Source organism: Protomyctophum bolini (genome assembly GCF_963924005.1).
Source record: "Protomyctophum bolini genome assembly, chromosome: 7".
Taxonomy (NCBI): domain Eukaryota; kingdom Metazoa; phylum Chordata; class Actinopteri; order Myctophiformes; family Myctophidae; genus Protomyctophum; species Protomyctophum bolini.
This window is the reverse complement of record NC_137868.1, coordinates 12771401-12783414: the sequence shown is the minus strand read 5'-3', so window position 1 is coordinate 12783414 and position 12014 is coordinate 12771401. Positions and strand designations below refer to the sequence as shown.

Genomic DNA, 12014 nt, shown 5'->3' with positions numbered 1-12014 from the left:
TGGAGGACCAGGTACTGTTCCTGGTCACCCAATATATTGATTCAAACGGATATATTTGATATAAGTAAAGTTGCTACCTGAAAGTAACCCAGACAGCCAATGCAGGCCATTGATTTTTTTTTATTAGGTAAAGGCATGGCCATGGCCCAGTATAGACCGACTTCAGTCTACAGTATTCTCTGTAAGGAACTATACAGAAATGTATATTACATATGTAATAATATGAGAGGAAACATACTCACCTATGGCTTGGATTCTAAATGTATCTACATATACCGGCACACGGGACCAAAATACAGGACCCCAGGAATAATACTGTAGCAGGATGGGGATCCAAACAAACAAATAAATACCAGCATATACACACACACACACACACACACACACACACACACACACACACACACACACACACAAATACTGCTCATAGGTTGTCTATGTACTGTAGGTAGGATTACCTCATAAAACACAACGAGCCAATAGCATTTCATTCCAGAGATGCAAAATAGTGGCATCTAGTGGTACAACCCTGCAAATTGAACAAGTAATTTCACAACAATACAGGCCCATTTATAAAAGCTTTATTGTAAAATGTAGTATATTATATTTAACTAAACATGATTATAAAAAGAGCAACAAGTAGACAGTGGCTTTTAAAATTTAAACCAAGTACAAAAAAAAACAACAACACCTTAAAAGCTGAAATACCATTCTATGCAACACTAGCAAAGCTAGAATTCAGAAAGATTCTAGCAAAGCTAGGATCAAATCCATTCAAATGTAGTAATTATGTTAAACACTTAAACCCATGCAGCACGTAAAAACAAATAACCAACACTCTTAAGATTACTTGAATGCCACCATCACACTCCATTCACACAACGTAATAAAAAAAATGAGTTGTAGAACTAAATTAAAGATTCAAGATGGCTGAAAACACAACAGGTGATATTTACTCATCAAGTAAATGCCATTACATTGTGGATAATCAACCAGACTTGTAGAGTGCAGAAGTGAAATTATTTATATCATAAGGCACTTGTGGCTGCCACAATGTTTTGTAAATTACGAGGAACGCAATAAACTACATTTCTGCTACTCGCCCTGCAAATAGATATGTACATATGATAATATATCCAGCATCAATTTGATCAGATTTCCTGTCGAACATTTCATATATAAAAAAATTGAATCATGAACAATATTTACAGTCTGAAGTACACTGGTCTGTTTAGCAGGACAGGTTGTTGACATCACGTTGCTCTACACCACCAGGCTCTCTCGACTCACAGCGCCGTTCTGTAACAACATTGGTGCTGGGTTAGAGTTGGATAACCAAACTTGAAATGAGTACATAAATGACAATTGAATCATGTCAAATGCCTTAAGAGGAAGTCAGCAATTTGTCAAGTTATTTCTTTTCAAGGCCATGACACGTCGTACAACAAAAGTGAGGTCAAAACGACAAAATGTGTTCTTCACAGGCAAATTACCTGTAAAAATGTATGGTCAGAGAGTGAGTCATGAGTACGCAACATTATATGAAATGTGCGCACATTTCATATAATGTTGTCGACAAGTCACAGACAGTATGGAATACTGAAGACTCAGATGTTGTGAGACACGTAGTGCGACGTGTCTTGACACTCAAAGCATAAATAGACCGTCTGCTTCCAATCCACAATAAGTGACTCTGCAGAAGAGCATAAAGCACTCAACTCACCTTGCGCAGGTTGCTTCTCTTGGAGGAGGACACACTCTCGTCTTCAGAGACGTAAGGTGGGGGCGGTGGTGGTGGGAAGTCGTCACGGCGATTAGGATAGGAGGAGGGTGGGGACATGGGAAGGGGCGGGGCTCCACGCGGCGCCCTGCCGCGGTCCGACCGGTCGCTCTCACTGTCCAAGCGCTCGCGGCTCTTGGCCCTCTGCTGCTCGCCCAGTTTCTTTCTCTCCATGGCCTCTTGCAGGAAGCTGTCGTCGTAGGCGTCCCGCCCACCTCTGGCGCCGCCCCCGCCGCCACGCCCACGTTCTCGCTCCAGGTCCATCAGGTCGTCGCGGCTGCGGCTGCGTTTGCCCTGGAGGCCGCCTCCGCCTCCGCCTCCTCGCCGCCGCTCGTCAGGGGAATAGTCACGCCGTCTGCGGTCGTCATGGTCGTAGCCACTGCGTGCGCTGCTGCTCCACTCGTCATCCGAACTGCATGGTGACAAACAAGAGGTCACACCCTCTAGGAATACTGTTTAACACAATCTGGTTCACCAAGTCTAACGTAGCAAAACTTGATCCGTTTGATGAAGACAGATCAGAGTTGGAAAACCAACTCTAATATCTCACAAATATATTTGCAAATAAATATTAAGCAGTTGGGTTTTTCAAGAATGTGTATAGTATATATGTAGATTGATTTTTCTCTCTCTTCGGCATTTTTCTTTCTCTCATTGCTCTCCCTGTCCCCCGCCCACCGTTCACAAAAGATAATTTCACCAACTTTACAAATCTAAACTTGTGTTGTGACAATAAAGTTGATTTGCAAGATTCTGAATTGCACAATTCGGATGGCTTCAGGCATTATAGATCATAGCAAAGTACTAAATTGACATTCTCATTTTCTTATGAAGCAAACCACACCTATTCACAATCACTAAATTATACCAAAAACCCAGCCCACATCTTTGGTAATGAGTGTCAAACAGACAAGTCCCATCATGTTATGCCGTGCTTGCTTAGACCTGCTGTTCTCAATAAGGACCCACATTTTTTACAAGGCTGTTGAAGATGACTTACTATAGAAAGTGAAGCTTCTACTCTTACAAACTTGCACCCACTGGATAAAAGCATTGTCGCACTGGATAAAAGTATTGGCTACATACAGTACCAAATACATAAATCAAATAATTTATGTTAAGGGAGGAGGAAGAATGCTTTTGCTGCAGAATGTAACTGAAGCTTGCGTCCAAGAAAACAAACTCACCCTCTCCTGTGTCTGGGGCTGGGCCCATCGTCACGGCGGTGTGGGGGGTCGTCTCGGGGATAGCGACGGCCGATTTCATCAAGGTCGTCCATGGAGTGGGCACGGCCGCGGGCCCCCATGTTGCCCCTCGAGGGGCCTCTGTCTCCGTGGCGAGGGTAGTCATCCCGCCGCTGGCCCTGCTGGGACACGCTGCTGATGGTGCTCATAGCTTCGTCATGGTCGTAGCCTCGGGCCTGTGGGGGAGGCTGAGGACGACCTCCGCGACCTCTGGGCTCGAGGCCGTCGTGCAGAGAACTCACTTCACTCATGACGTCCACTGGGAGAGGCAGAGAGAGAAATATAAGAAGAGAGACAGGAAAGAAGGACATAGGGCAGTGGTTCTCAAAGTATATTATTTGCAGCCACATACTGCGGTTGTACGGCCCAGAGGAGTCACCAGGTCTGGTTGGGTCCATGTTAGCCAGCTCCCGTTCCATGTAGTAGATGGCACGTGTGGCATTCCCGTCTGGGTCCACTTGGATACGGTATCCACTGCGAGCTGCTGGGACAAGGAGAATCAAATTCAGATTGCAACCTTGTGTAATTGTGTTACCAGTAAAAAGTACTTACTTGAACAGTAAGCTGAACAGACACCACCAGATCCCTGTTAAATACTCACACGGTATGTGTCTAATGAGCCAATCAGAGTGTGGGCTGTGGCAAAACAACAAAAAACTAAATCTGGACACTTTAACTTGCTTAACTAAAACCACTCAGCCCTTCAAATCATTGCAAGTGAACACACAAAATCCAGTCCATAGTCTAATCAAGCACACAATAATTATCAAAAATAACAAATGTGAAATAGTGCGGAACAGAGTTTGCTCAGCACAGCATTGACAGTTTGATATGACTTTCTTGAATCAGATCACAGATTATCAGATCAGATTATATTAGTGATCAAGGAGACTATATATATATATATATACCTTCCTTTGAACCACACATTGTTTGGCAGACGTTCAATCACTGAAGGGTTTTAAGCTGCAGGTGTGTACATGGCAGTGGATGACAAAATTGTCTCCAATACATCATGTAGGGCCATGCCAGTGAGTGGCTTGATGACAGCATCAGCAAAATGTGCACTGTCATTGCCAATGTTGTAAACAGGATGCTTAGCATTCTATATGGGTTTCATACCTAATGTGTGTGCATTATCATAACCATAATTGTAAAATGCTTCATAAAAATTTACGTTCCTTCCTTGTAGGTAGCTACAAAAAGATGCCTACTGGAGACATTTTTACATTGTATCCAACATAAATAAAGTCAAAACATGGCTTCAATGTAGTCGCAGAATATGCTGTGAAGCATTTGAAAGACAGGATGTAGTACTAGTGGCACTAATAGACTTGGCAGTTTGTGTATGCATTGTCTCAGCTACTCACTGTGGTCCCCGCCGTTGTCTGGGTCATGCAACAGAGGCACCTGAGAGCCTTGTCCCACTGCAGAGACACAAAACCACACAGAAACATGAGTCATAATAAACAAGGCTCAAAACCTGAAAAGCTCCCAGACAATTACCAGATACTGCTGACTAGCTTCCACTCAAAATCTCAGAGAGTGTACATTCTTTGTTTACTTTTTTACTTTAAACTCTGGCCCTTGTGTTCAATTTCAACTCAAAGTGTGTGTACTCACTTGAGCTGGCTCCATCATATTCACGGCCATAACCATTCATGGGAGGGTGGCCGCCACCTCCATTGGGCATTGGAAGCAGGGGCATCGGAGGCTGCGACATTCCCCCAGTGTATGGTGGCTGGGCATACATACTGGGGGCATAGAGCGTTGGAGCATAATGACTCGGTATGCCTTTCTTCACTGCTTTGCCTGCTTCATACACTAGGAAAGAAGAAAAAGGTCACGCTATCTCCTGTTAGATCCATAATGGAGGGAAGAGGTATGCGGGTGATGGCATTTTGTCAATCTGTGTGGATATGCACAATCAATGAAATGCCATGGACAAGTACAAAGGTAAAAACAGGATAAAACAGATATGACATAATGCTAAGACTGTTCACCTTGTAGGCTCTGTCCTAATATCAGTTGCGCAGCATACTGTACATTTGTAATACAGTTGCTGTGTACAAGGCATGTGGTATATAATGCACTGCAATGTTGATTTGACACTCCCATGTACATTTTCACAACACTAAATCCAACAAAAAAGTGAAAAAAGCCACTCATCTGCCGATAGAGACTTAAGTGAGGTGCTGGAGTCACAAAAGTTTAGATGTGAAAGAAATAAAGGGAGGCTCCGCACACTCCAATCTGTGCACAATCGGGCATTTCTTATTGCAAGCTTTTGGTCTATTAAACTTCTTCACCAAACTCCTATCCCTATAGAGAGGGTATGCGCGTGACATCATCATCAAACCCGGAAATTATGCAGGAACGCCTACTGAGTGGCAAAAAACTACTTTCTGGCCTCGACAGCCCATTCATCCACACAGAAAAGTCCTTTCTGATTGCATTAAACAACATTAAACAATGTTAAACTCACTTTGCATGTTACTTTGCCACTCGATGTGCCATTCACTTTAAGCATGCGCATACCCTCTATTGGGTGTGATTGTGGGATTAGGTGTGTGTGTGTCAGGGGAGGGGGTGGAGGTCGACTTACGTGCTCGAGGGCAACAGCAGCGCTCGGGACAACAAGGGCAGCTGATGTAACAGCAGCAGGTATGTGGACAGCACTGGCACCAGCAAATCCCAATGAGCAGCAGAAGCAACAGGAATCCCATGACCACCAGCACAACTAACAGCCAATCTGAGGGGAGGAGAAAGCAGCAGAGAGTACAGTAGGTGGAGGGATGACACATCTCTAGCACTATTACTTCCTCTTGCTACGATTTCCTAAAAAGGAAAGACAGTTGGACATGCTGCACATTCAACCATAAACATGTCTTTGCTCCAACAACTTGTGATTTTGTTTTCTTTTTCAAAGCCTTTTAGGGAACCTCAATGATAATGATCAACACAACAGAGAAATGCCAGTATACCGTATAAAAGTAGTTTTACAACCAACAATGCATTAAAGTTGATGTCTTATCTGACAGGATTTCTGAAACGAGTTGTCCTTAATAGAGACAGCAAGCAATAAAGCATAACATATTCCATGAATAGGACAGACTAATTAATCACAGTCTATAATTATTAAAGACTACACCGAGTCATATAGTGCAAGGGGCATGTCATGTTTTCTAAATTGTGGCCTTCTTCTATATTCATAACACAAGCTGTTCTAAACCAAAACCTTATCTACTGAGGTCTAAGTACAAGACCCACACATTGATATTAGGGAGTGGCACTTCTGATTAAAAAAAAAGGAAACTTGTACATCTTTTGCAATAATCCAAATTGGATTGATAAAAACACGTGGAGTGTTTAGTGTAGTGTAGTACACAATGTAGTGTAGTACGCAATGCAATGTGCTTTGAGCTTTAGCAAAACCAGACAATCAGGTTTGACCTTTCCATTGCAGACTACGGTTTGTCTGTTAATGCACATGAGAGTAACTGACACCACCACCACCACCACTGAACACGAAAAGATAGAATATAGTTATATTTTCTGTTTAATCCTCCCTTAAAATGGTGACTGTTATGGTAGAGTGCAATTGTTCTGCAGAGGAGAATGTACAGGAGTGAAACTGATAAGGAACTGTGAGATGAATGCCCTTGTTGTTACAAGGTACCCAGAGACTGTCCCTGTGCTCAAAGTCAGGCTGTTGTAGCAGCCAATCCATATTAAAAGAAAGAAAGAGAATGGAAGACAGATACATGGAAAATGAGTGAGAATGAATAGCTTGTTTTCCTCTCTCTGGATTAAGAGCGTCTGCGAAATGGCTACATTGTAAATTGTAATATTTTTCCACATACATGTAGATTGGGGTGGAGGCAATTTTACATTAAAGGACAACTTTAGTTTTTTTTCAACCAAGGTTCATGTTTTAGGTTGTTGTTAGAGAAACTAATTAAAAAGTTAAAAAAACTAATTTGCTGCTTTCTTTTGTTTTAGGGATTTTAGCTCTTTTTGATAGGGGGGGGCATTTGAGCAAGGGGCTAAATATGTATTTGTTTACAAAATGTTATGGCGATTTTTTATTATTATTATTTACTATCGTCCTACTAAACCCCAATAATTACATCTGGCCACAAAAGATCACAGGATCTATTGAATGTGACAAACTGACATATTGAGCGTAAGTAGGGCCACTATTATAAACCCGAGTTTCATATACGACATGTTTACTAATGTTATCCCCAAGAAATTGAAACTAATGTGTCTACTATTGGACTAAATATGACTAAACTCTATTGTAGTACTACCTTCCATAACCAGTAAGTCAATGCCAGGCAGGAGGTCAGTAGTATTTGACTTTCTCTCTGTGAAAGAAAGATAAAGCCATAATTACTTAAAGTGCCCCTGTACTGTATATCTATCTGTGCTGCCTACAAAGTGTGCAGTGGCACTCAAACCTGTAAACCTCAATGTATTTATCTACATTCATCAGCCTGCAGTGTGACACCAAATCCGTGATAAAACAAAACCCTGATTCCTGGCATAAACTCCTCCCAGAAACCCACAATATGAATTGAATGAGGATCAGGTTCCGTTCATAGGACGTGTCCAGTCTGTCCACACGTCATAGGGAATCCAATCGACGGATGCATAGGACGTGTGTACATTTTTGAGTGAGCCTCTAAGGCCACCGTACGCTTCGCTCTTAGCTTCTCGTACACTAGCCTGTTAGTGCGGCAGAAAGAGGGTTCAGAGTAAAAGCGGCCATGTCTTTCCGGCACCCCAGAGCTCCTATTTTGAAGGAATCCCGGGAATGATTGTGTTAAATGTCTGTTTTTAAGAAATATATTTTATTTTCAAATGTAAGACTTATTTTCTTCGTTGACCTCTGTATATGGTCTGGTATACCATAATTATTCCATGCGAAATGCTCACTTATACACTGTAGGCTAGTCAATGGATGAAATGATTAGCAGACGGTAATAGGCTTTTTCCCAAAAACACTTTGGCACGGCATACTACGTATAGCCTATAACGGGACTACACCACTGGTAATAGTCAAAGTAAAGCCAAGATGATGAGTTTCTTGTACTTTATTGATTCCTATGGTGTTCAGGCCCAGCTCTAAGGCCAGTGCTTTATTCAATGGCACTAGCAGGAGAGCGAGTGAGTGTGTGATAAATATGTTCCGATGGGGGTACTTACCAAGAACTATTAGCTCTGTAAAATCTTCACCGTTTCCAGTGAGGTCCTGGGCAGACACCACAGAACAGATATAGACACCACTGTCACCCCATGCTGTCTGGGCAAAGTTCAAATCAGCATCTGTGAGAAACAAGAGGAGTGTTTGAACCCACAGCTGATGATATACTGAGCTATTTCAACAACGGGATTATTCTAATCTTCCAACACATTTTCTCTCCCCTAACCTCGTCCAACTTTGTAAAGGCAATGCTAGTCTGATTATTTTTAATGCGAGAAACAAATATATGTCCTGCTCCTCTATCCCCAGAACCATAATTACTGTCTCTTGGATGAAGATGTCCCAACACTGTCACCTGTCAGAGAGAGGTATTGGTTTCTGAGTGTTTCTGAGGTAGTGTGTGTAGTGACTCTGTAGCCATGTGTAGCCCCACAAGATTTCTTGGAGAGTATGTGATGCTAAATGGAATGCCCAGGTTCAACATAGAAACAGTTAAAACTGCAGTCTACTTGTCATGATATATATGAATATACAAAATTTTAAAAACACACATTCATAATAAACCTTTAGTAGAACACAATTCAAGGGTGCAGCACAATGAATTATGTATCTAACTGTATACTATTTATGTTACTAACTAATGCAGAGTGCAGACCTCTGCAGAGGCCAGAAATCTTTATTCATCCAGTGTAGAGAGTATGAAAGTGCACAGGAAATTGGATTAACCGCCTTGAGAAAGGCTATGGCTGAAACATCTGGTGGTAACATCCATTATTTGTTGATATCAATAAAACCATGAACAAAAGAGAATATTGATTTCTGCGTGTGCACCTCATTTTATTTTAATTGTTTTGTGCACCTCATTTTCCAGCCTGCTATTTACATTATTTCTTGATCGACACACCACTACAGACTATAAAAGACAGCTTATCTGCAGTGTTTCCCCTTAGGACCTTCTTCATGAGGATTTTATATCACGCTGCCCAAAATGCAAGAGCAACTCACTGTTCAAGACGCTGATCTTACGTCCCTGGTATTCTGGGCCAAGCGTGACGGAACTTCCCTGCTTGGACACCACAGTGCGCACAGTCCTAAGGTTGTCATTACACTCAATGTTGGCATTATAGTTGGGGTTGTTCTGTGCCAAAACGTTCTCTGCACTGCTGGGGTTCAGTGCAGCCTGGATGGGGTCTCGACAATACGACTTGTACCTCCAGGTGACAACGGGCGGTGTCCCAGTGGCGGTCGTCTGGTAGTTGCACTGGAGGAGAACAGGCTGAAAAAGAATGACAATGTACCTCCTTGTAGGGCACTGTACAGATATGGCCATGGTAGACCCTGGTGGGAAAGAGAAATAGGACAGGTTACAATGAGGAAATACTTTAGTTTGTGTTGTTTATTAGATTCTCTCAGAATACATCATTTTAAAGCCCACTGTCTTTTAGAGCCTAGGCTATGTCTGTCCAATATTTGATACCATCTATGTATGCACATAGTATGCACATTTTCCCATCAGGACACACCTCCCTCATCTAGACTGAGTGGCAAAACATTGAGCAGCATGGAGTGTTGGAGTTTGGCAGCGCTCGTTGGAAATCACTCAACTGCCCTGCGTACCACCTGTTTCTAAATGTCACATAATGCAGGAGGCAGCGAAATGTTGTGTTATTGAAAACAAGCACTTCCAAACTCCAAACAAGAAAAATGATCAAATGCAGGGCATTTCTGTTTGGATGTATGGGCTGTCAAGGCCAGAAAGTAGTTTTTTGCCACTCAGTGGGCGTTCCCACATAACTTCCAGGTATGCTGATGTCACATACCCTCTATAACTGTGCCATGCTGTCATTTTCTCGGTTGATAGACTGAGTCAGTGCATGTAATGATCAGTAATGACACACCTTTGATTTCATTAGAGCAGCTTGGAGGCAGGCACTACATGTTTTTCTTGAGATTCAGAGTTGCACTTAGGACAAGTAAATTGCCATGCTATGTACTGTAACTGACTTATGGGACAATATGGGAAATTGAAAAGTTGTGAAGTTGCAGATGGGTGCCCACTTGATCCAGCCAACACCCCACCATAACCACAACCATTTGACATCTGGATCATTCTTGTACAAAATATGGCTCACTGACTCACATCCATAAACCTTACCACCATTGATCTACCGGTATACTAGCCTTGATCAAGACTTTTTGCATATATGAAAATATCAATAAATAAAATACATATAACATGATTGATCGAAGGCTACATTTGATCGGCTCCTGTGTATTCATAAAGGTCTATAGTTGCACATAGGACAAAAGATCTGATAAGTAAGGAACTCCCTTAAAATCTGTGATTGACTGAGTACCTACTTTATTAACTGTAGTGTACAAAAGTACAGGACAGTTCAATACAAGAGGACTTATAACCCAAGAAAGCACTATGGCTTCATTGGCTTGTTTCCATTGGGGTCCTTCGTATTCAATTAATCTGTACCAAATGTTTGTTTTGTTTTCTAACTTTTCTTGAGTATACTATGCTAATCTTCACATATTGTACAACAGTAGGTGGGCGACTGGACGCCTGGGGCGTATCAGATCTAGGCTAGCTAGCCTACTTGTTGTTGGCCTACACACTCGCTGTGAGTAGGCCAGAGGGAAAAAAACATTAGCCTGGCTATAATAATAATAAAAATGTCAAAACAAAACAAAAACATTGGGAAACGAATTTAATTGAATTCTTCTTTAATAATCACTAACATTACAGGAGGCCTTACAAGATTTCGAGCACATAAAGCATTATCAACAGGAAGCGGGCCCACCCTTTTAGGAGGAAAAAATAAAAAGTCGAGGCCTACCTGTTGCCATCAGGACGGCTGCGACCAATGTCCAAAACATTTTTAAATCCACTTTTCCTGGGGGCCGAGCCGACGCAACTATTGTAACACTTCCAAGAAGTTAATTCAATTCGAAACCATCTAGTTTAATGTTTCAAACTTTCATGTTCTCAACCAGGTAACTCCATTTTGGGTCTTTGTTTGGCTACTGTCGATAACACTCGGGAGTGTGAGAGTGCTCTGCTGCGCCAGGTCTAACCGACAGGTGAGGTGAGTCTACACACAGGAGGCAGGCTCCATTGCGAAATATGGGTGTGGGTGAAACCTTAGTGTTATTTTGTTTCCAACAGTAGTCCAGAATAACAACACATGCCTTGTTCTGAAAACAATTCGTAACTACACTAAACTATACTAATTCCATTATTTTAACGTTCGTTTCAGTAGAGCGGTTTCATATGGCTGTGATATGCCATCTCCACCTATCGGCGAGTTGGTACGGTCCAGAGAGAATGACACAGAAAATGAGTTACTTTTTAACGTGTGTGTGTGTGTGTGTGTGTGTGTGTGTGTGTGTGTGTGTGTGTGTGTGTGTGTGTGTGTGTGTGTTGTGCTTATGACTTCTATTCAGTGAATAATGAAACATATGTTGTTTTCTACCATTTAATTGGACAAAGCATGATATTTGATCACAGTCATTTAACCTCTGCTGAGGTTGATTAATCAAAAAGGACTAGAACAGTCATATGATGATTTGATTATGTTCAGTGGTGAAAGGTACTTAAATACATTATGGGCTCCATCTACATCGACACGTTGTTAGCTTGTAGATCGGCTATTTGTAATATTTAAAAATGTTTTAAAATAGTAAAAAATGGCAAATAAGTTTAGGGATAAGGGGTGGCGCAAGATATAGGGCTTAGCCTATCTTGCGAACTCTATCAAACTATATCAAAGAA

At 41.9% G+C, this 12014-nt stretch overlaps 1 protein-coding gene across 4 annotated transcripts; it reads right to left on the bottom strand.

Moving 5' to 3' along the window:
* Nucleotides 1-565: 565 nt before the first annotated feature.
* Nucleotides 566-11307, bottom strand: lsr (lipolysis stimulated lipoprotein receptor). Of its 4 annotated transcripts, none has more exons than XM_080767839.1 (11): nucleotides 11080-11307; nucleotides 9239-9571; nucleotides 8236-8355; nucleotides 7338-7394; nucleotides 5630-5776; nucleotides 4648-4848; nucleotides 4395-4451; nucleotides 3377-3508; nucleotides 2968-3283; nucleotides 1724-2192; nucleotides 566-1299 (listed from the first exon to the last, which is right to left on the bottom strand). In XM_080767839.1, the coding sequence occupies exons 1-11, from the start codon at nucleotides 11117-11119 to the stop codon at nucleotides 1264-1266; spliced, it is 1908 nt and encodes a 635-aa protein (XP_080623965.1). In that variant the 5' UTR covers nucleotides 11120-11307; the 3' UTR covers nucleotides 566-1263. The 4 variants fall into 4 exon arrangements, with proteins under 4 accessions (XP_080623965.1, XP_080623966.1, XP_080623967.1 ...); XM_080767840.1 differs by having other exon boundaries at nucleotides 3377-3505; XM_080767841.1 differs by lacking the exon at nucleotides 7338-7394.
* Between the last annotated feature and the right edge of the window lie 707 nt (nucleotides 11308-12014).

What these genes read in the sequence shown, in the direction of transcription:
- lsr (XM_080767839.1), bottom strand. Translation starts at nt 11,119, where the DNA reads ATGTTTTGGACATTGGTCGCAGCCGTCCTGATGGCAACAG. An exon ending in AGACAACGGCGGGGACCACA is followed by an intron (nt 3,509 to 4,394) that starts GTGAGTAGCTGA and finishes TCCTTGTCCCAG; the next exon opens with CAGCTCGCAGTGGATACCGT. An exon ending in AGAGAAGCAACCTGCGCAAG is followed by an intron (nt 1,300 to 1,723) that starts GTGAGTTGAGTG and finishes ATGTTGTTACAG; the next exon opens with AACGGCGCTGTGAGTCGAGA.